The sequence below is a fragment of the Barbatula barbatula genome, assembly GCF_947034865.1.
Source record: "Barbatula barbatula genome assembly, chromosome: 10".
NCBI lineage: Eukaryota > Metazoa > Chordata > Actinopteri > Cypriniformes > Nemacheilidae > Barbatula > Barbatula barbatula.
Genome location: NC_136773.1, coordinates 21,191,367 through 21,216,438, shown reverse-complemented (window position 1 = coordinate 21,216,438; position 25,072 = coordinate 21,191,367). Strand labels below are relative to the sequence as shown.

Below are 25,072 nucleotides of genomic sequence, written 5' to 3'. Positions count from 1 at the left end.
GTATGATGCCTCATTCATACCCGTCATTCAATATTTTCATTTGACAGTGTTTGAACTGGCAGGTATCTGCGGACAAACCCAGGTGAGTCTCTACATCATTTTGTATTGGCTTTCCTCCTGGTGCTGTTGGGGTTGTGTGCTTAAGTGTTGTTCTGTCAGGTTTTCCGTTTCTTAATTTGACAGACCGTGGTCTGTCTCCAGGCCTTATCAAAGCGGCCCTGTGTATTTGTACAGCAATTGTTTCCTTTAATTCTTCTTTACTAAACCGAACACTACATGTGCGATCCTCGTGTAGTGGGTGTCACAGGGTGTCCCCATGATCTTTATAATAAAAAAGTGGCATGATGGAACGCGCTACAAAAGTGAGCAAACGTTTGCTTTGGCATTAGGGATTATGACGTGTTTGGTCTCTATAGCTCTAAAAGCTGAAGGACTGGTATGTTTGTGTAGCAGTAAACTGCCAGCACAATGTCACTTCAGATTTCGCCAACTTCCAAAATCGCGTGTGGGTCTTTTTTGGATCTCCGGCATGTTTACCTTTGAAGGAAACTATACATTCAGTGAAAAAATGAAGTATAATAATGTTCTATTTCAACCTGTTTTAGTGCCGTCCTTGAACATGCTGTCAACATCACCTTTCCTTGTTTCTCTTGTAAATGAAGACCTTCGTGGAGGTAGTGTAGACTGTAGAAAGGGCAGTAGGAATAAAACGGGACAGACTTTAGGTGCACAGCTTGGCATGAGCTGTATATTGGAGTAGGCATCTTTAATGGCTTCCAGAGGTTGAGGACAGAAACCTTCTGTGTTTTTATACTCCGACGTTTCAAGGCTTATACCAACAAAGACCGAACGAGAGGATGTGGTCATGTTTCACGGCACATGGTCCTCTCCAATAATATATCCCAAAATTATTGAAGCTTGAGAAGTTTACTGTCTTCATGCCTATTAGATCTCAGAGATATAGCACTGAATGGAATTAAAGGGTCATTTTGTTAACCTCCGTTTTAGATTAGACAGCTAAAGTGATACAGCAGTGAGATCACATTTTTCTTAGTGGAAAGAACTGCTGCCAAGATTAACTTTTTTTAGCAGTCGCTTGCATAAGACTTGAACTTCTATGTCAGAAGAACTCAAGCTTTCTTGAGGCGCTGATAGGAGAGTGTGACGTGAGAGGAAGAGGGTGTTAGCAGATGAACCTTTAGTGTTACATATGACTTGAATCTGGAGGGACTCAAGGCCGTTTAAACATAACATGACAGAACTTTCATCTGACCCCTTGACATCAACTAATCCTTGTGTCAGCGCACCTTCTTCTCGCTCTCTAGAGCGCCAAACCAGCGACAGGTCAGGGGCCGAGGTGACCCGCTGAGTGCAGATTTAGTCCGTTTCGCACACCCCTCTGTTAAGATAACACAAAGTCAGTCCTTCTGCTCATTTCAACGGGTTTGTTTGGAATACTGGTCTATTATAAACTGTGCAATATAGAGACCATTTCATGAGGAGTGACAGTCATACAACAGCAATGTGAAAGACAGCATGTAAATTGTGACAGAAATCGAGGTTATCGCATAAAAATACTTTTTGAACTTTTCCTAAATATATGTACAAATTTTACTGTTGTATTGATTAAATGTGCATATGAACTTCTTGTTTTCCTTGCAGTATTTGAGGTCTGAAAAAATACAGAGCAAAAACACTCAAAAGAAAATGGGGTGCCTCAGTGTTTCATGCATTCTGACTTCTTTACACTGTTAAACGTGCTGGGTTCTCATGCTTGACATGTTCAACGTTGAATGACGTAGTATTTCTGTGCTTGATACACTTCTTCGAACTTTAAATTATTGGACAATTCTCCCGGAAAAGAATGCCCACGCGTCAACCCATGAGAGCGAGATGGAGCCAGCCACGCATCAACCAAGGAGAGCGGGTGTAACGGTCACCAGCTGGAGTGCCCTTGAAAACCACCAGAGGGCACTCCACATCAAACTTATCATTCACCAATAAAGCTGCATTTGGATCTCACCCTAAGTCTCGGAGCAGTTTCATGACAGAAGACTTCGCCACCCAAGATCCAGCAGCAACACACACCATGGACCCTGTCACCCGTCTCTTCCGCCTGAGCCAAGGTAACCGCCCGATAGAGGTGTATGTTGAGGAGTTTTGTGTGCTCTGCCATGAGGTGGACGTAAAGGAGGCCGTATTAAAGGACATGTTCCGTTATGGGCTTGAGGACATGTTGGAGTACCTCATGCCTGACAATACTCCGCAATGGACTTTAGGTCAATATATTGACCTTGCCCTTCGGCTAAGCGGCTCGTCCTTTACTGTGGGCTTTGTGGATGAGGGGTTCCACAATCTCACAGCATCCCCCAGCCCAGTGCCACTGCACGAGATGGCCGCCAGCCCAGAGCCACTGCACGAGATGGCCGCCAGCTCAGAGCCACTGCACGAGATGGCCGCCAGCTCAGAGCCACTGCACGAGATGGCCGCCAGCCCAGAGCCACTGCACGAGATGGTCGCCAACCCAGAGCCCCTGCATGAAAGGGCAGCAAGAGTCGATCTGCCAGAGTCAACCCAAGTCCGAGTCGATCTGCCAGAGTCAACCCAAGTCCGAGTCGATCTGCCAGAGTCAACCCAAGTCCGAGTCGATCTGCCAGAGTCAACTCCAGTCCGAGTCGATCTGCCAGAGTCAACTCCAGTCCGAGTCGATCTGCCAGAGTCAACTCCAGTCCGAGTCGATCTGCCAGAGTCAACTCCAGTCCGAGTCGATCTGCCAGAGTCAACTCCAGTCCGAGTCGATCTGCCAGAGTCAACTCCAGTCCGAGTCGATCTGCCAGAGTCAACTCCAGTCCGAGTCGATCTGCCAGAGTCAACTCCAGTCCGAGTCGATCTGCCAGAGTCAACTCCAGTCCGAGTCGATCTGCCAGAGTCAACTCCAGTCCGAGTCGATCTGCCAGAGTCAACTCCAGTCCGAGTCGATCTGCCAGAGTCAACTCCAGTCCGAGTCGATCTGCCAGAGTCAACTCCAGTCCGAGTCGATCTGCCAGAGTCAACTCCAGTCCGAGTCGATCTGCCAGAGTCAACTCCAGTCCGAGTCGATCTGCCAGAGTCAACTCCAGTCCGAGTCGATCTGCCAGAGTCAACTCCAGTCCGAGTCGATCTGCCAGAGTCAACTCCAGTCCGAGTCGATCTGCCAGAGTCAACTCCAGTCCGAGTCGATCTGCCAGAGTCAACTCCAGTCCGAGTCGATCTGCCAGAGTCAACTCCAGTCCGAGTCGATCTGCCAGAGTCAACTCCAGTCCGAGTCGATCTGCCAGAGTCAACTCCAGTCCGAGTCGATCTGCCAGAGTCAACTCCAGTCCGAGTCGATCTGCCAGAGTCAACTCCAGTCCGAGTCGATCTGCCAGAGTCAACTCCAGTCCGAGTCGATCTGCCAGAGTCAACTCCAGTCCGAGTCGATCTGCCAGAGTCAACTCCAGTCCGAGTCGATCTGCCAGAGTCAACTCCAGTCCGAGTCGATCTGCCAGAGTCAACTCCAGTCCGAGTCGATCTGCCAGAGTCAACTCCAGTCCGAGTCGATCTGCCAGAGTCAACTCCAGTCCGAGTCGATCTGCCAGAGTCAACTCCAGTCCGAGTCGATCTGCCAGAGTCAACTCCAGTCCGAGTCGATCTGCCAGAGTCAACTCCAGTCCGAGTCGATCTGCCAGAGTCAACTCCAGTCCGAGTCGATCTGCCAGAGTCAACTCCAGTCCGAGTCGATCTGCCAGAGTCAACTCCAGTCCGAGTCGATCTGCCAGAGTCAACTCCAGTCCGAGTCGATCTGCCAGAGTCAACTCCAGTCCGAGTCGATCTGCCAGAGTCAACTCCAGTCCGAGTCGATCTGCCAGAGTCAACTCCAGTCCGAGTCGATCTGCCAGAGTCAACTCCAGTCCGAGTCGATCTGCCAGAGTCAACTCCAGTCCGAGTCGATCTGCCAGAGTCAACTCCAGTCCGAGTCGATCTGCCAGAGTCAACTCCAGTCCGAGTCGATCTGCCAGAGTCAACTCCAGTCCGAGTCGATCTGCCAGAGTCAACTCCAGTCCGAGTCGATCTGCCAGAGTCAACTCCAGTCCGAGTCGATCTGCCAGAGTCAACTCCAGTCCGAGTCGATCTGCCAGAGTCAACTCCAGTCCGAGTCGATCTGCCAGAGTCAACTCCAGTCCGAGTCGATCTGCCAGAGTCAACTCCAGTCCGAGTCGATCTGCCAGAGTCAACTCCAGTCCGAGTCGATCTGCCAGAGTCAACTCCAGTCCGAGTCGATCTGCCAGAGTCAACTCCAGTCCGAGTCGATCTGCCAGAGTCAACTCCAGTCCGAGTCGATCTGCCAGAGTCAACTCCAGTCCGAGTCGATCTGCCAGAGTCAACTCCAGTCCGAGTCGATCTGCCAGAGTCAACTCCAGTCCGAGTCGATCTGCCAGAGTCAACTCCAGTCCGAGTCGATCTGCCAGAGTCAACTCCAGTCCGAGTCGATCTGCCAGAGTCAACTCCAGTCCGAGTCGATCTGCCAGAGTCAACTCCAGTCCGAGTCGATCTGCCAGAGTCAACTCCAGTCCGAGTCGATCTGCCAGAGTCAACTCCAGTCCGAGTCGATCTGCCAGAGTCAACTCCAGTCCGAGTCGATCTGCCAGAGTCAACTCCAGTCCGAGTCGATCTTCCAGAGTCAAGTCCAGCCCGAGTCGATCTTCCAGAGTCAAGTCAAGCCCCGTCTGCCCAGCCGGAGCCAGAGACTGTTCACGTCACGTCTGCCATATCTGAGCCTCATCCCAAGATGGCCATCTCCACGCCTGTATCTTTGGACAAGACGGCCTCCTCCACGCCTGTGTCTTGGGACAAGACGGCCTCCTCCACGCCTGTGTCTTGGGACAAGACGGCCTCCTCCACGCCTGTGTCTTGGGACAAGACGGCCTCCTCCACGCCTGTGTCTTGGGACAAGACGGCCGAATCCACGCCTGTGTCTTGGGACAAGACGGCCGAATCCACGCCTGTGTCTTGGGACAAGACGGCCGAATCCACACCTGTGCCGGTTCCTGAACCGTCGGACCTGCGTTATACCCCTGAACCGACAAGTCGGCCTGGTCTCCTTGAAGGGACGTCTCAGCCCCGGCCTCCTGCACAGCCTGCTCCGCCCTGGCCGCCTGCACAGCCTGCTCCGCCCTGGCCGCCTGCACAGCCTGCTCCGCCCTGGCCGCCTGCTCAGCCTGCTCCGCCCTGGCCGCCTGCTAAGCCTAAGTCTCCGGGTTCTCTTCCGCTCCACGGTCCTGGCCCTCCATCCCGCCCCCGGGTCCGCCTCCGCTTCTCCTCCCTCCTGGACAGTGTTAGGAGCGTCTGGAATCCGCTCCTTAAAGGGGGGGCTATGTAACGGTCACCAGCTGGAGTGCCCTTGAAAACCACCAGAGGGCACTCCACATCAAACTTATCATTCACTCACAGACTACATTTCCCATAACTCACTACCCGGACTCATCAGCACTGATTTCACACACACCTGCATATCATTCACATTCACTCTATATATACCATGTGCACTTATTCACTCACTGCGAAGTCTTGTTTTGTTAATTCTGCATTTCTGAGCGTTTCCCTGGTTCCTTGTATTTTGGTTTTTGGATTTCTTGCCTGGTTCCCTGTTTACTCTTTTGCCTCTGGTCCCTGCCTGTTTTGTTTGTTTCTTTGTGTTGTTGGTTTCCTTGTTTGAACTGCCTACCTGTGTATGACCCCTGCCTGTTATTTGGATTACGCCTCTGGATTACCCACCAATAAAGCTGCATTTGGATCTCACCCTAAGTCTCGGAGCAGTTTCATGACAGCGGGAGAAGGAGCATTCGCACTCATCAACCAGCTGAAGCAAGAGAGCGAGAGCACTGCGTTCACGAAGTTCAGCTGCGTTTGTTTGTTCACTGCATTTCTGTGAGGAACGTTCTATTAAAGGTGGATAAAACGATGGATTTGGAGATCGTTTGAAACTGCTAGAAGGAGCCGCCCCAGCGCTAAAAGATGCCGGTCATGAACCGGACGTAGTAAGTCATATGTCTGCGTTTTGTTGGCAATCGGCGAGTACGTTCATATGTTAGACAAAACCAACTTGTAATGATTCAACAGTCATGCAGGGATCATGCGACGATGTATTGTGTGCTTTGTATTTTATTTCCCATTTCTGTGCCAGGCTCTAAAGTGCACAAAAGGTTATCGTGGTGTCTTGTCAAACCGAAAATCCTCTTCGGTGAACAAGAAGGGTCTGGAAAACACATGGTCCTTTCAGCAGGTAATCCTCCTAAACACAACAGCAGCCTGACAGGACATTATTCTTATCTTGATTTTAGGAGTCCACAGCTCAGATAAATGAAACTCTTATCTTGTAAACAGACATTGTTTGATAACTATTCATTTTAGTTCTTTATTAATAACTGTGTAATTCTGTAATAATTAAAATGTGAGAATTTACAGAAGACGTGTATATCTATTGGGATTGATGGTTGTGCTTCAATAACGGGTGGGCTGAATTCCCAGTCTTCTAATTCTGTCATGCGATAGCTCTGTGTGAGGAACAGATCAAAATTGAAGTCTTCATCTACTGATAATGTTTCCCCCCCGCCGTACCTCTCAAATCTTATTTACGGTCACATTCGATTCAGATTTTGTCCGTCAGGAGGGGTGGCGCCAGCTTTGATGTCGATTTCAGACTTCGTTGGTTTTTTGCTCGTCTTATTGATGTTAAACCAGGCGAGACGCAGCATACTTGAATTAAGTGAGATTTGAGCTGTACTCTGGAAAAGATGACTTCAGTGTGTCTTTATGAGAGTGTAATCCCTTTTAAATGTATTGTTTTCTAATCATTTTGTAATTTGTTAACAGGCTACCAAACTGCAGCTAGATTGATGACAATATTATGAATAAGACCAATTCAGTTAATTTTAAATACTGTCAGACAGATCAGTACAAAGAAAAGCCTCCAAATGGAAAGAGGGTCCTGCTTTAATTCATCAGTTTTCCCAAACCAGCTGAGAAAGATTATGTTACACTTTTCCAATCTCATTTCTTTTCTCCCTTCCACTCTTTTCCCAACTCGCCCTCTCTCTTCCCTTGCCCTTCTGTATTATAATGTATAAAGATCACAGCACACCATGATAAAATAAATGGATATATCTTACTATGGTTTAACAGTTTGGTTTTGTTATAAATGTTCTGTCGTTTGCATTTTGTTCAGTGTTGAGTCAATTCTGCTGAAGTTCTTTCGAAGTGGTATATACAAACTGAAGATTTAAATCTTGCAGGAAATTAATGCTATATTTAACATAAACTTAGCAAAAAAACAACGTAAAATCCTGTTCTTTACAATCTGCAGAAATTGTGCAGTGCTCCTTATAAATCCCCGTCGCCCTGCCCTTGGTTTTGCTCTGTATAGTGCAAATGAGTTTTCAAATCTCCAGGCTCTGTTTCTCCTGACATACATGCAACTCACACAAGCATTATGTCTGGTTAAGCATCGAGATATCATTGATATCACTGACAGCTGTGGCTTTTTAGTGTATGTGACGCTGGAAATGTTTGGTATATTAGTATTTTTTTCCTGTACTACAACCTATAGTACACGACTACAATGCATGACACTCACATACCTCATCCGTTCACCGTTAAATGGTTTTAAACAAGGTGAGAAAAGAGTTCAGAAAAGGACCACGACAAGGAGCCGTGGAAGGAAACGAGACGAGGAGATACTCGAGGGACGAGGCGCGAAATCCATCAAAGTTGGTCTTAAAACGAAAACAGGACGCAAATGTTGAACTTGACAGGCAGGTAGATTGAGAGGTCATTAGAAGACGATCAGGCTCTTAATGATTCTTTCAGATTTGACTTTCAAGTCGAGTTCGAGAAGTTACAGATTCGAACAAGGCAGATTTCTTCAAAGACCTCTTTTGATTTTTGAATTTACGGCAGATTACAGAGGTAACAGTATATTACTTTAGGGAGCGTCTGTTTTTAATGGGCTGCATAACTTCCATGAGAATTACAAATAGTAAACCCTTGAGATATTATGGTTAGATACTGATCACAGGAGACATGTAAGTCACTTCAAACCGCCCGACCATCTGTAGGGTCTTCTGTAGTCGCCATCATGTTTCTCATACTGAATACATTTTACGCATGCATGCACACACAGATACATTTCGACATGCCCACTTGGGTTCATGCCAGCATGCATTTACTCTCTATCAAATCCAGCATGTTTCTAAAGCAACCCTCACTTAAGATAAGCACTGGTTAGGACAACGTTTGGCTTATTTCAGAAACATACATTGCTAATGCACAAACTGTCACACATTTGTCATTTTAGTGTTACGTTTGTGGCAGATTAATGGACATGTTAAAGATCCCATGAAATCAAAATGGGTTTGGTGGCTTTTTCTTTGAGGTCGTCTGTATGCTTGTTTACTACTAAATGTTGACTATAAATATATGGGCATTTCAAATTTATAAACATTGATTTCAAGAATGCGAACCAAATGTTGATGTCTGCACAAATATGCCAGGGTGTGCACACATTTTCATCAAATTAAATATTTGCTCTCCAAAATAACAACTTTCAATAGTAAGTAGCATTATATGCTTTTCCCGTGTGTCTCCAGTTGTATTAACAATCATACTTTATTTATTTTTCCAGTATTTAAGTGGTTGCAGAAGAACTGCCTTGAGTTCTTTTTAAGTGTCTTGAATGCTTGAATCTATACTCCAAGCTATCAAGTTTAGTTTAGCCAGATTGTAATGTAAACCAAATGCTATTAGTTCTTTAATAAGAATGGATTAGCGGTGTTAAACGCGCGGCTACTACGGTTTCAATATTTTTTTAAATAAGAAATTTATTTTAGTAAGAAATCCATCGAAAATGGAACAAAAACTGAAAATGAAAATTGAAATGCCAGACTGAATGCATCAACAAGCCACACGAACTACCATCACTGGCCATGTGCATTTATGTTTTGAGTCACTTTCCACATAGTAACCCGGGGTATTTTTGCAAACGGTTGTTTCATTCTTGTTTTTGTGAAAAAGCGGGTCCCAACCCTGGAAGGGGTCAACATGGTTTCATTTCCAGTGGTTTTGGACAGAAGTGATTGTATCTGTAATTCATTTTTAATGTTGTGACATGTTTAACAAGCATATTTGGTTAATGATGTGGCACCATGGGCTCAAACGAGGCTGATTCATGTCTTGATCCCAAGATTTTAAGAAATGTATATTGGGAGAAGCGTTGCATTTCCAAAGCATGATACACCGTGCCCACAGATTTGGAAAAAATGTGACCATTTCTGAATTTACTATTTAAAGGTATTTGTTAAAGTAAAATAATTATTATTTTTACATTTCTGTGAACTACTAAGAATATTCCTCCCAAATTAAAACTGGAGAAAAATATGCTCTTTTTCAGACCTCAAATAGTGCAAAGAAACCAAGTTCACTTTCAAGCAACACAGCAATAATATTTGTACAGGACATGCATTTAGGAAAAGTTCGAAAATAATTTTTTTATGTGATAACCTGGAATTTGTATGACCGTTTTCATGTGTCATGTTGTCAGTCTTTCGCATTGCTGTTGGATGACTTTGTCACCCCTGAGGTTTGATTTTTTTTCAATGTTGATTAAAGGAAAATTTTGAATGGTCTCTTAAATGTTTTTGGTTTCCAGAGAGATTTCTGTGAACTGTTGCTCCTTAATGCTAGACAAAGACGTTTCTGCACAGTTTTGTAAAAAGATGGAATAACAAATTTGCCTCGTCTTCTTTCCAGATGCTCTCTGACACACGCTGGATGGGTCAGGTGGTTCTCCTATACAAGCATGTCTCTTTGTGCATGTATTTGTGCGTTGGACATTCTCGTAGGCCCTCAGGGTCCACAGAAACTCCCTTGGTCTTGGAGGTCGTTGTTTGTGCGTGCAGTGATGCGTGAGACAGTGAAAACACACCTGGATTCACTACCAGAGAATGAAAGCAGAAGAACCTCGCTCATCATACCAGCTCTCAGATCAACAACATGTGGGTGTTTTTAGCCACTTAAAATAACTCGATAAATCTCATCAGCTAACTTAGAAATGACTCCCTTTTAAAACATAATGTTCAACGTTTACTTCAAATTGATGCTCTTGTGCATAAGCACACACACATTTAGACAAAGGCATGTGGTTTCACTTATCCGTAGACATGCTCATATCTCCAGCTTTGGAGATAACATTATAATCAATTTAAGGGGGTGGTGGCAAAATAGTATTGATATCAGTCCTTTTAGATTAGATGTTTATCACAGTTTTGAAATATGAATTGAAGCGGGATGAGAAGTACCTCACCTTACGTTATGAAGCTGAAAGCTTTATCTGACCAAAACAGTGATTTGTTAAGACAGTTAAGAACTATCACTGCTGGAACATTGCATCATTATGGCTATAAACTTGAGCGTGGCATATAAGTCTCCCAAAACATTTTACTCAGGACATCCAAGAGGAAGTTAAGGGATGCTTTCAGTCTTTTGTCTTGTCACACCAGTCTCTGTTTTTGTTTGTCAGTGGCTATTTTAGTTTTTTTTCTTAGAGGGGCAGTTCACCCCAAAATGAATTATCTGTCTTCCTTTTCTCATTCTGGAGGTGTTCCAAATCTGTATACATTTATTTTGTAATGATGAACACAGAGGACGATATTTGGAAGAGTGCTTGTAACCAAACAGTTCTTGGCCACCATTGACTACCATAGTAGGAAAATAATCTTACACTTCTTCGTTCTGTTGAACACAAAATATATATTTTGAAGAATGTTGGAAAGCAAACAGCTCTAGGGAACTTTTGACTGTCATTGTCATTTTTCCTACTATGGTAGTAAATGGTGGCCGAGAACTGTTTGGTAACAAGCATTTCTCTCATCAGAACAAAGAAATGTAAACAGATTTGGAATAACTCGAGGGTCAGTAAAAGAAGACATCATTTACATTTTTGGGTAAACTGTCCCAAAGAAATGTCATGATGTACTCTACCTCTTAGATAGATATGCTGTTTTCTTCGTCTTTAGAGTGTATGTATTTTAATTGGATATGAGTGTCAATGTCCAAAAAGGACACAAATCCAGTAAAATAATAATATTTCTAAAATAAAATAATGAGAATTTATTAGTCCTACACCATAAAATTAAGGCATTCAGTTTTTTAACAGCATGAAAAGTAAATTATGAGTTTTTGTCCTTTATAATAATGCATCAGGTCAGATTCATCTACGTCAGTATTTGTCGAAGACGGCTAAATACAAAACAGATATTAGATGCAATAGTCCGACACAATAGTGCATTGTTTCTTTGCCAGAACTCTTTCCAACTAATTTGACCTCTTAAGTGTGTTTGCCCTCAGAGTGAAGATACCGTAAAGGAACTTGAGATTGACCGAAAGAAGGTGAGACCACAGTTAACTTTGTTAACTTCTAAATTGTGTTACCATGTCCCTGCAGTCACCTTAAAACAACATTAATCCTGTCTTATTGAATTCCATCACACAGGGCCGGATATCTCTCATCTGAGCCCCTGTTGGCAACCTCTCAGTGCTGCTCCGTGAGGTCCGTGTCCTCCGAGGGTCATCTTATCTCTGTGACAGAAATATTAAAACAACAACAACGTCGCCTTTATGAAAAGGTGGTGAGTGTTATATTAAAAAGAGTGATACCCGATCGACTGTTGGAATCGTTCAACAAAAGTTGGAAGCAACTAACAAGCATCCTATTGAAAAAGCACCGACAGCTGGCGACATTTGAGAAATCACTTCAGCTGAATTGGGTTTTCAGGAGTAATCCCCTGCTCTTCCACAACCCTACAGAGTGAGGCTTTGTTTTGGTACTAGGTGGAAAGTTGCACTTCATTCTGTGGTAAGTGTAGCGGAGAGGCCTTTCTCCCAAGTGTCTTAAATCGCTCCGTCTGCTCAACCGTGGCATTGTGATGGACTGGACCACACGCTCAAACCTCAAAAGAATAGCTTGTTTGGTCGAGAGCGAGCCATTCCTCGTGGGTTCTCAGTGTGTGAGTTTTCACAGTTCACTCAAACAAGTGTTTGACTTGTCGTTCAAGAGCCCTGAAGGGGCTTCCGTCTAAAGATTGGCAAGATGGGCTTCTTTTATTCTTGCAAGAATACAAGAGACATGATCATTTCAGCCTTGCCTGTGAGAGGTTAAATATTATTCTTCACAACCCAAGATGAATAGAGAAAATGGTGTAGTTTGTAGTTAAAAAATGTGACAAAATAATATGGAATTAGTTCTTGAGGGAATTGGTTCAATTCAATGATGCTATTTACATTTTGACATTTTAATATAGTAATATGATGTGTTTGACTTTTTTCAAAGATGCATGAAAATTAAAGTGGGTGCATTATAATAAACTAGGGCTGCAAAATATATTTAAATGATCAAAATATGTCAATATGCACAATGGTTTGCAGGAAAGTGAATGATTTTAATACTACCGAAAGTTGTATTATTATAGTCATGTGTGTTGGTTATATAATTTTCTTATTTTCAAATTGGTTATGACAAGCGTAACTTATAGTATACACATATTGTATTTCGTATTTTATACATATAAAATATGAATTGGATGCATCTCTCTGTCCCTGCAGATAGAGAGAGCTAAACTCACTCTGACGATGAATAGAGCTTTTGTTTGCTAGCCGTAGACTTCACAGACTCGCACCCCCAATGAGACGTAATCTCTCCTGCACGAGTTCTCATCATGGGGTGCGGCGAGCTCCTCCCAATCGTGTGGCCTGGAGAGGATGTTTTCCTAGCATTTACATAAGAGAAAATATTTTCACTTCTGTGCAGAATCATCAAAGCAGTGACGCCAGGCAAGGTCAAATAGAATGTAATCTCCAGCATTAACACCAAATTATCTGTCTTTCACACACGGAAATGAATCTGGGCTGGTGCAGGGTGTGTGAGGGGCTAAAAGAGGTTAACTTGAGGAACGATGGCTTTTCTTGTCGACCTCTTCTCACTGGTAGGAGATATCACAAAAAGATTTTGCATTAAAAGTATTTTTTAATGTAAGATTAAATGGAAGGCAAATTAAGCCTTTCAGACGTTTACACTTAGAAAAAAAGGCCTGAGCAATCGTGTTTATCCTTTAGAGTTTCAGAAGTGTACCACAAGTGTAAGATTCCAATATTACCTTAATAATTACTCATGACATTTAAGATTTCAATCTGATATCAATAATTTCTTTGTGCAAATTATTTTAGCCCTCATATGTTAAAGCATTAGTCATACGGCATGACAAACATTGACACAAACGTGACAATGTTTTATACTTTGCAATCTTTTAACAAGACCATTTTCTATTCTATAATGGCTTACGTTCTCTATTTATTTATGTTTTGCTTGAGGGAAGGTACATAAAATGCATCCCAAACACAACTTTATTTCCTTAGAACAGTTTTCCTTACAAACTTTCTTCTGAAATGTTTACTCCATCTGAGAGCTTTTCAGCGGAGCAGAAGTGAGTTTAAAATCATATAACTGACCTTCTCCGCTAATCCAAAAAAATGGCACAAAATTGGACAGACAGTGGAAACTAAACACAATTCTGTCTTTTCCATTTACACGTTAACCATTCCAGGACGATGTAATAAGCAGATTAAATACACAAGCACTGGCAAAGTGGTCTCTAAATTACTTTGCAGCTACAGAGCTGCCACAAGCTTCTTGCTCCCTGTGTCTCTTCCATTATGCTTCTGTCTCATACAGCCGTGGATTGTAGGGTGACTGTCAGCGTGTAGAAAAGCTGTTATTATAAAAGAAAGGGCGATAATGAAAGGTTATGTGAATGGACAGCAGGCAGAGGATTGGCTTAATTTCAGTCTTATGAATAAGATGAAACATGCCAAAGTGCGACGCTGTGACATCATGCAGATTGTATTCAAAAGGAATCAATTAGTCAGTCTTCCGATGGTTTTGGCATTCAAGTCCTGTTGCGATCACTCTATAGAACATTACAACATTGCTCGTTGTATATAAAATATGTTTCAGTTGCTGTGTAGAGATGCGGAACTCAGTATTTCCATCCCAGTATATTATTTTGAAAAATATGATGCAAAATCAATTCCAGAAATGGTTGTGGATGCCACGTTTATTTGCTTGTTGAACTGCCCACATTTATATTGAAGCACATTTAATGCTTTCTTTTCTTAATTCTTATGTGGTTGGCCACATATAAGAGTTAACTTGTTTGTGCAAAATAATCTTGAAGAATCTGGCAGCTAAAGAAATGTTGGAGAATCTGTTTAGAGGCACAGTACGATGATGTTTTATAAAAGGAGGCGGGAACCGGCGAACGTAAAACAGACTTTTAATATAACAAATAAACAACAAACCGAAAGGTCGACTGCCTGCCATACAAACACACTAAAACACAACAAAGTCCAGGCCTGGTCCTCTCACGTCTTACCTTCCTGTCGCTCATCCTTTTATGCTCCTGGAGCTCCTCCGTGAGAGATGCGAGACGGGTGCACTCGCAGCTGACACTCATCACTTACCGGCCTCAAACTTTCTCACTGACGGTCCGGTCGCTCGTCCTCTTATGCTCCCGATCTCCTCCGTGATATGAGACGGTGTGCGTACAGTACAGACTCCTGGCTCTCGTCCCGCCTACATCACTACACTGACCTTTTGTTATATAAAAGCTCAAGTATTCAAACGGACATCCTGTAAGTGTCAGAACTGAAGATGTCCTTGTTACTGAAATGACAACTTTTATTGACACCAGGCCCAGTGAACGCCATGTCCTGTAATGTACCTATCAATGATAGGTTTAACACCGCCTCCACAGAAGAATATCAACGACTACTTCTCTAGCCCCGCCCACTGGTTAGCGAATGACTCAGGGATGTATTATCATGTATTAAATAATAAAAAGGCCAGTTCATGAGACCTTTCAAAAGAGGCAGAGTCTACAAAGAATCTGTAATCTGAATTCATTTGGACCAACAGAAATTGTGTGTGTCAAAAAGTATACATGTAACTGTTAACCGTGTTACCCATTTAAGCAAAATGAAAGGATTTGTGTTCTTACGATGATTTTATTGCGTATTAGGGGCACTATTTCTCATGTTCACACAACACATGTATATATAACGTTTATACATCCGCTGTAAACACCAGAGACGCTTGTGACCTGCACAGTTACTATCACACACACCCTGCAATGGTGGCGGGTCACGTTCTACTCGTCTTTCCACAATACATAACTAGAAGAAATTCAAAATTTGCAGGATGCACACTCGCGAGTACTTGTAAAAAATGCATGGTATTGTAACTCCGACTGCATTATTATTCAAGAAGAAAGTCATATTCAGGCAGGATGCCTTGAGGTTGAGAACGGGCGGATTCACACTAGCACTTTTGGTGAGCACCCGTGTTCGGTAAACGTCAGAGTTCGATTCTTTTGGGTGATGTAAACGCTGTCTTCCGAAGCCGGGTTCATTTCTCATTTCTGTTCACGTTCTTAAGAGCATTTTCAGATGTAAGTGCTGCTATGTACTGAAGCGTTGGAAACCAAACTAAGGGTTCAAAAAAATAAATGTATAAAAGTGACGCGGGCAATGTTATGCATTTTGACATTTTTGTGGGTGCACGGTTTCGGATAAGTCAATCGAAATAAATGTAAAACTGACCTAAAACATGGGAAATTTTTTTTACCTCTGAAATATCCCTTTAAGAGGTCAAATAGAGTATCTTCAGAGCATTATGATGTCAGCCAACTCAATAAGCATAACCAGCATGCCACAAAAGAACAAAGTATGAGATCATTTTAAATGTTAACAAGGATAAGCTGCCTTTACTTTATAAAATGACACGGTGCAATGAAGGCAGGGATTCTCTCCTGTGATGTAAAAAAACGTAGATGACAGGTGAACAACAGTGTCGACCATGTCCATGATGGGAAAGTATGACACACATTTTGATTCCAGTAACTACAATCTGAACCGCAGGGGGTGAGATCAGAAACGCAAAATCGCAGTTAACAATAACACTGACAATGTGATGAAAAGGAGAGGGACATAAAAGAGAATAGTCGAGTTTAGGACTGCGACTGTAAATAACCCGTGGTGAACACAGGGTTGAATCCAGCATTGGTCTGTGTAACCACAGACATAGATGAAAGCGATTGCACAGTCAAACATGTAATACTGTGTGAAAGAAGTGTTTGTGGATCATCACAGTCCTCACTTATTTGGTCATTGGTGTTTTTTTCCATATGCGATGATGCCACCCATCTTATTTTAGCTGTTTGTATAATATTATGAGACAACAGTATAGAAAATGTGAGTAGTCTAAAGTTGGGATTTCAGATTTTCTGTTTAGCTCACCAACAGATCTCATGGTTACCATCATGGCTTTAAGACACGTGACCCCTTGTGGCTTAATTGGAAGCAGTAATGTTCTGTGCTGATTTGGAGATAAAGGGCCCTATTTTAAACGGTCTAAGCACATGGTCTGAAGCGCATGGCACAGGTGCACTTAGGGCGAGTCCGAATCCACTTTTGCTATAATTTATCAAAGTAAAAAACGTTGTGGCGCCAGGCACATGGTCCAAAGCAATGTGCCTATTCTATTAATGAGTCATGACTCATGGGTGCGTTTGGGCATAACAGAGAGGAAACGCATCTGCTCATGTGCTTGGTTAAAGCACATGGGCAGACCATCTATGGGACAAGTCGAATTGTTTATCTTCATGTACACACTATATTATTTAAAATTGTAGTCCTGTCATTTTTTTATATTTGGCATATAATTTACCGTCATTTGTTCGATAACATATACGCCTTACTTTTTTCTGTGGAACACAAAATAAGATATTTTGAGAAATGTCTCAATGGTTTTATGTGCATACAATGATTGTCAATAGGGTCCTGTGTTGTTTGGTTACCAACGTTCTTCAAAATGTCATTCATGTGTTCAACAGAAGAAAGTCATACAGGTTTGAAATCACATAAGGATGAGGAAACGATTTTTATTTTGGGATGAACCATTTAAAACGATTTAAACAGTATTTGTAAATCATGCCGTGGCAGGGGATGACAGCTTCGGTTTTAAACATATGACACACTTATACCGGAAAGTGTAAAACGGCCCTTCGACATAAATACAGGTAGACTAAACCTCAGTTCATTGAAACCGCACCATTGGAATTTGAGCATATATCTTATGTCAGACAAGTGTAATCCCTCTTCTTTCATCCAGCAAATCCACGTCTGATTCATGTCACCAGTAATTTGTCTTCTAACAGGAGAGACATAGAACAGAATAATAATAATAACTTTATTTTATATAGCACCTCTCATAAAAGTAGCATCTCAAAGAGCTTTACATAAATAATGAAAAATAAAATAAAGGCAACAGAAATTCAAACATAATATAATTCAAACAAATAAAAACAAAAATGAGTATTCATGCCCACACTTTCAACAAACACACACACGCTAGGTTTCTATACATTGTTGGGACTTTCCATGGGTCTAATGATTTTTATACAGGACAAACTGTATATTCTATTGCCTTCCCCTAAACCAACCCCAAAACCTAACCATCACACAAAACGTTCTGCATTTTTACAATAAACATTATTTAGTATTTTTAATAATCCATTTAAATTGTGAGGACCGGCCATCAGTCCCCACAATGTAAGTGAGTGAGACCTTTCCTATCGCAACTTTTACTACCCCACAATGTATACAACGTGTGAGTGTGTGTGTCTTTATTATATACATACTTACATACATATACTGTAGTGTATAATGTAAATTAATATCTATACCATATACATTTATATTCTAGTATAAAGATCATTTTTATTTATTTGGACTCAAACGTGTAACTACTTGTAAGTCGCTTTGGATAAAAGCGTCTGCTAAAAAAATGAATAAATGTAAATGAAGGTTTAATATTCTAAGTAAGTTGTTTATATGACAGATATTGGATTTAAACCCTGGTGATATCAATGGGTGATGGGATTCAATCATGTTCTTACATGTAAGCATGTTCAGAGAGAGAGATTGACAGGACGAGACACACAGAGAGAGGGAGGGAGTGAGTGAGTGAGGGAGGGAGGGTGTGGGGGTTGATGGGAGTGTAGTGTCTGGCCACAGTTCATGCTTGCAGCAGAGGAGTTAAAGCAGTCAGTAGGAGAGAGAGGGAGGAGGATTTCTGCCTGGCACGTGGAGGGGCAGTATTTCACAGAGAGAGAGAGAGAGAGAGAGAGAGAGAGAGAGAGAGGAGGCTTCTTTTCATTATAGGGGTGGAAGATCTCCAGAGTCGTATGAGTTTGAGGAATGCATGAGCTGTGCTGGAGAGTGACAGGAGCAGTCAGCCAGCATTGAGTCACAGCGTTCAACCCAAGTAAAGACACTTTTCTTCACACCAGAGGCAAACAGCTGCCACGTGCCTCGAACACACACTCGCTCTCAACATTCAAAGCATCAGTGAAGTGACTCTTAGCCAGATTGTCTGATGACAGCAAACTCAACCGGCAGTCCAGTCAGTCAGCAGATGCATTAAGTCTCCCCGGGTGGATTGTAGGAGTGAGCCTGTGAGACGTTCCGGGGCGCGTGGATGACACTGAAGTGTGTGAGGATGGCACGGTGTGTGTGGACCTTCTTCATGATGCTCTGCATGACAGCACAGATCACATCTGCATCTCAGTCAACAAAGACAATGTATCCAAGATTACGGCTGTCTCATAAAGGTAAGGCAACAGGTGTGTGTGTGTGGATGATTGGGGGAGAGATAAGTTCCTTTATATGTTTGTGAAATTATAAGGTTGTGCTTTATTGGTCATAAACGTAAGACCATTGTAATGTTTATGAGACAGCAGCCTGGCAATAATGTTCTGTGAGTCAAATACACGTTAGTTCTGCATTTATATGTTGCTTTATGCAGTCGTGTCCAATTTAAACAGATAAAGACTGTATGCATGCTTTGACTTTGTTTTATCCCTCCAGATATCAAACAAATGACCAATATTAGAATATAAAGAGTATATTATGTACATTTGATTAAGACACAACAAACAGGTTTACATTGATAAAAATAAAATAGCATAACATTTATGTAAAATTCGATTTTAAGACTTTATAAAATGTTTTTTTTGTGTACTAGATAACATGAACTAAAAACAAGCAATAATGTTTTATCATTATTATTTCTTAATCATTGTTGACGCCAATACAATTGTTCATGTTAGTTCATTTTGCATTAACATATGTTAACAGATACAACTTTTGATTTTAAAATATGTTGTAAATGCTAAAATTAACATAAAAAACAATACTTCTACGGCATTTATTAATGTATTTTATGTGAGCTAATGCATGAACTGTTAACTAGAACAACCTTATTGTAAAGTGTTATCTATGTTTTTAAATGTCATAAACAAATATTCAGTCTTTTGTAGATTAAATCTGTTTCACAGGTATATGTAGTGATGATAATGAGTGAAAGTGAAGTTGATCGTGGATGGTTTATATGAAGTCACTTGCATGACATATATACATCTGGATTTACTTCTATTTATGTTTATCCTCAATGTTATGGTGGCTGATCTTCTACAATGTGGTTTACTGTTAGCTTAAGCGGTTCACTGAAGGAATGTCAGCTGGTCTTTTTCCTATGCTGGCGTCTCGATCTCATGTTTACAGTGAAACTCTGAGATAGATGGGGGCATCCTTTGTTGATGAACATCCAACTCGCTTCTCCTCTTTTTCTGTCCATCTCTTAACCATTCACTCGCGCTCAATATCATCCTCTTTGATCGAAACTCAGTGGAAACATATAAAAATCCACACCCCAGCTTCGGTCATGGCTGAGACTCTATGTGGAATGTCAGTGTAGTGGAATTCACGTTTTGTTTTGACAGAGATGAGCACACGCCGTGCTCCAAAGTTTTACGGTGTGATGCATTTGGATGAGCTTTTCTTATCACATTTGTCATAATATCGATTCTGACTGTCATAATCAGCATGTCTTTTGTGGCTGCCGGCAAATTGTGATTGACGTGCCAGAAAGGAACCAGCTGGTAGAGGGAAATGTGTCCAGGCAAGGATGAAATCTCTCTTTCCCCATCTGCCTAATAGCAGCTTGAAAGAAATAATGTTTGATTGAATGTTTTAAAGATCATCTCTCAGCTTGTTACCTGAGTGATTGTGATCTTTATTATCCATCTGTCATTTTTCTGTTCTGTTTAGGGGCTGTTTTTTAGTCATTCTCTCAGTGTCACCCTGCATGTCCAGACTGATAAGATTCGCTCTGCTAAGCGCAAAAGCATTTTTGCTCATATCCTATCATTATGGAATGAAAAACATGTAGGGTTTAAAATGTGTGGTTTGTCTGCACAAATAGCCGGGATGCCTAAGAGGTAGTGAAGGTATTGCAGACCTTGGATAGATCACATGAGGTTGAGCTTATCGGGATTCCCCACCTCCAAGTCTGCAAAATATATAAAAATACTTTTATTTGTTGTTGATGTTGTTTTATTAAAGGCCAATCTAAGACATCTTACAGGTTGCAATGAGGTGAAATGACTGCCTTTGGTTGAAATGTGATTTAAATCTGCTGGACTGGGTGTTTATTTGCCACGCTGACAGCTATTGTTACCACGGTAGAATCATTCATACAAGATCTCCTCAGACTATATAATTCTGTCATTGTCTTTATCGTAATATATGGTGAGCAATATGACTAAATATTTACTGTATTAACAATAACTGTAGTTAACCGCGCCTGTGTTAATGGACTGCAAGTATGCCTTGAGTTGAACATTTTGGACTGTGAATTCTCTGAATGCTTCTTTTGTTTTCTTCTTGCAAAAACATGTTAGAACCTATTTCTAGTAGAAATAAATGTCTTTGTAAATGTGTTTGTTCTGTTGAACACAAAACAATATATCTTGAGGAATGTTGGAAAACAAACAGTTCTGGGACTACCATTGTTGTTGTCCGATGTTGTTGTTATTGACTACCATGGTCAATGATGGCCAAGAACTGTTTGGTTAGAGGCATTCTTCCAAATGTCTTTGGGTTCATCTGAACATTTATACAGAATTACTTGTGGGTGAGTAAACGATGACAGAATTGTATTTTTCTTCGAACTTTAAGTTCTTATTTTCTTAGTCTGTCAGACGCTAAGCGAGTAAAGATTCTAATTTGCAGACTCGCTTCATTACTGTATTTGATGCCACATTGCTTGATACTAGTCTGGTGCAAAGTGGACTCCAGTCGAGAATTCCCACTTCAAGCAATTTGTAAAAGTGCAAAGCTTTAAATTGCTTCTCTGCCAATATTGGGCTAAAGTTTGCTTGAAGTCCTACGGAAGTGAGAACTGGCCGTGTCAAACACTTATTATGTGTGAAGGAATCTTATTTTAAAATCAACTTGTGTTCAATGTTTTGGCTTCATCGTCTAACAGCTGAACCAACAACACATTCATACGGTCTGTAGGTGTTTGGGTGGAATTGCGTAGGAAGGTGCACATATTTCATATTTATTTTTAAACACCTTTGGTTTAATGAGGGTAAAGAAAACAACAGTTAAGCGTTGCCACTGAAATCTGTGTTATTAGCAGTTGCTGCAACTTGGTATAAGTGTTTGTTTATGAGGGAGAATAAAGATTTTATAATATCAGGTTAGAAAACTGTCAACCATGCCAACGTCCCAAGACTGCATTCCTCTCCTGGTTAATCATACGCAGGTATTTTCGAGCATATCGGATGTTGAGGAAAGATTAAGTGGTCCAAAAGTACGGTCCCCCTACCGCCGCGCATGAAGAGGCATGTAAAGCAGTTTGAAGAGTTGTATATTTATTTAAGAGTGAATTCAGTTTAAATCTACTCTAAACATTGTTTCAAAACACTTCCAACCGGTCCTCGAGTGGCCGACCCCACTTTGAGGTGATGTCACGCTGTTAAGACACAGTTTTATTTTCCTGCATTACCTAGTATAAATAAACCACGCTGTCTTCGCTGCGGTATTACGGTGCAGTTACCCCTCGCTAAATTTCATCACGGAGCCCCCAAAAGCTCTCCAGAGCTTTTAGCCCGTGTCCCGGCTGCTTATAAAGCGTGTCAGTTTCTCATCCTGAATTTCTAGCCCTACAAACATACGGACCACCGGTTGGTTCTAGCTATCATCGCGTAAATGGATGTTCAACATTTTACAGTGTTTATTGAAGGAGTCCAAACATAACGTATCCGCCCTGAACAACAATATAAATCTATTATAAAAATATTTTTAATGCAGCTGAACATTTTTGCAGAAAAAACTACATGCACCCAACTTGGAATTCCCATGTAATACGGTCACAAACTTCAGTCGTTTTTCCAGCATCAGTCATCGCTGAGCGAATAATTACAGTTTGAGCCTTATAAATTGAGTTTTCACCACCCTTTACGAAAAAACATGATCTTGAAGTCTTAAATTTAGCTTTGGGATTTGTTCTAACATAGCTTTTGGCTGCTAGCAAAGAAGACAAAGGTCTGTGTTTAATTTTTATACTCCGTTTTATATTGACATTATAACAGGCCATTAGTGAGCTCATGTTGCGTTTGGGCTCGGCTCACAATTGCTAATGTCACTCAAGTAACTGCTGTAATTTCAAACCCGCCTGAGTGAAGACAGCAAACCTCACGGCTCAGATAACTTCAAATGGTTTACACAGGTTTTTTGCACATTTCTGTAAAGAGGGGAGTTTCTGCATCCTGGCAGATTCAGCAACATTTAAAATAAGTAAAATATTTCGAAAAACATTTTATGTTTTACATTTTGTAGGAGGGCACCATTTTATTAATTGCATTGTGCCTTATCTATACAAATGTGGTGACCAAATGTGATGCATATTGGTACAATATTGGCCATTAATGCCTCTTCTAATCAGATTAAACAATTAAAATATAAGGGTGGTACAAAATGGAGAACTAAACTTTGTTAGCTGCTTATTGATAGTGTATCAGTGTTCCAAAATCTGAGTTCCAGCTTATACTCCAAGCACATCTCGCAACATACAACATTTTGCATGTACAACCCAGAAATCATGTTTTTTATTGTGCATTCTAAGTAATATCAATTAAACTTCAGATGGGTTGTTAAAGCAATAAGCCACAATGCCCTTAGCTGTTATAAAATGCACTGTAACCCACTGCTTGGTGGGACTCATTGCTTTTGTAAAATGGTTATTCCATATGCGTAGCAAGGTTTCATAAAATAAAGTAAATGAAGTGATATTTAGGCTATGCAATGTGGTCAGCCTTTGTAAATTGGGGTATTTTTGAACGGCTTAGATTTTTGCATGTATTGTGGCTTGAGTTTCAACAGAAACGAACCTCAGAAATGTAAACGATTGAGAGGCTGCAAAGATGCAAAAATGAGAAAAAACGTATTCCATCAAATATTCAGCTTTTTTGGTATTTTGACCAGTTTGTCCAATACATTTTCTGCAAACAAATGCAAGTAAAAACATTTTCATTTGTAATTTGGGAGAAAAGTTGTCACATTTTTTTAAACGCGTACCTATATATTACCGGAGCGGGCAGGGCGCAATCCATACCCAGACCTGACAAATGCTGTGATGATAGAGCTGGACAAAGGACATGGCGACTCTACAAAACTTCAGCCGCTATTAGATTATTAATGATAATCTTAAATCTAACTTTTTTTTATTTTGCCTTGTTGTGCAAGCACTGTCGACCTTGTGCAGAGGCAGCAGTTTTTGCCAGAGGGGAACTGGAATCCCCTGGTTAGGCCTGGTTTCCCTCTGAGGTTTTTTTCTCCTCCAATGGAGTTTTGGGTTCCTCGCCACCGTTTGTATACTGTTTTGCACTGTTTGCCTGGCCGGGGGTGGCTGCTAGAATTTGCTAGTCTTATTTAATTAACACTGCATATAGGAGTTTATAGTCCGTCTGATATTTGACCTGTGTTTTGACTTCCATAACCTTTTATGTTTTACTTATAGTCAATGTTTTCTTGTACAGCTGCTTTGCAACAATGAAAATTGTAAAAAGCGCTTTATAAATAAAGCTGACTTGACTTGACTTGAGTCAAAGTTAGACATCACTTTTTGCCACTACTGTATATGCTGCCCTTGTGTTATAAATTGGCATAATCAAACAAACGGTTTCACTATTTGTCATTCTGAAAGCCAGTTTCCCTTTGAGTCACAGCACACTGCACATGAAAGAGAGAGGATTTATACAACCAAACCTCCTGTTGTTTCATCACACAGACATTGTATCCATGCTGCATGTGATTAGCCGGCCTGCGGGTCATTGCGTAATTAATGATGTTCTTGAGAGAGAAGAGTTTGTGCTTTAGTTTGGGTCCCTGCCACTTCCTGCCCCCACTGTGTCTTTCCCTGTATTTCCTCTGACAGTTGTCAGAGATCTATTTACCCAATAAACCCATCATTTCCTTTCAAACGGGGCAGATGACGTGTCGTCATGGAGACAGATTTTATACAGGCAGGAGGATAGGAAGGAAGAAATCCTGGGATTTAATGAATTTAACAGAGATTACAATCAGCACAGGATAGGACGGAGAGACCAAACAATGTCCAGAGAGGATTCTTTCATTTAAGGGTTTTCTTTGATTTACAGCCATTGAAATGAATAATCATTGTGGATTACCTGACCTTAGAGATCTTTTATTGACAGGACAACAATGTGACCATCAATCTCACGATCCTTCATATCAAAGACACCCGTACGATCGTTTTACCTGAAACAATGGTCTGAAATTTTTAAGATACAAATATTCAAGTTTCATGGTTCATGAGATGCCCGCTTAGCTGTAGTATGTACTCCATTAAAGACAATGCAAAATATGGTTTCCACTTCTTTAACCTTCAACTAAGGTTTACAGTTTTTTTGTACATGGATTTCGAAAGCTTCTCCATCAAGGTTAAATAGAAAAAATGAATATGTGTCATGAACTAGAATCTTTATCTTTCAACACTTTGCGTGTGCGTGCGCGTGTGTGT

General features: G+C 41.4%; 1 protein-coding gene across 4 annotated transcripts in view; it reads left to right on the top strand.

The window, feature by feature from the left end:
* Positions 1 to 25,072, top strand: part of sema3e (sema domain, immunoglobulin domain (Ig), short basic domain, secreted, (semaphorin) 3E) — a 54,074-nt gene that overhangs the window by 4,368 nt on the left and 24,634 nt on the right. Inside the window, exon 1 of one of the 4 annotated variants that reach the window (XM_079466409.1) lies at positions 18,177 to 18,794. The exons of 2 other annotated variants lie outside the window; for them this stretch is intronic. In XM_079466409.1, coding sequence (XP_079322535.1) covers positions 18,662 to 18,794 — 133 coding nt within the window. In that variant the 5' untranslated portion in view covers positions 18,177 to 18,661. Of the gene's footprint in view, positions 1 to 18,176; positions 18,795 to 25,072 lie in introns of those variants that run through there. One more of the 4 variants, XM_079466408.1, reaches the window with a different exon arrangement.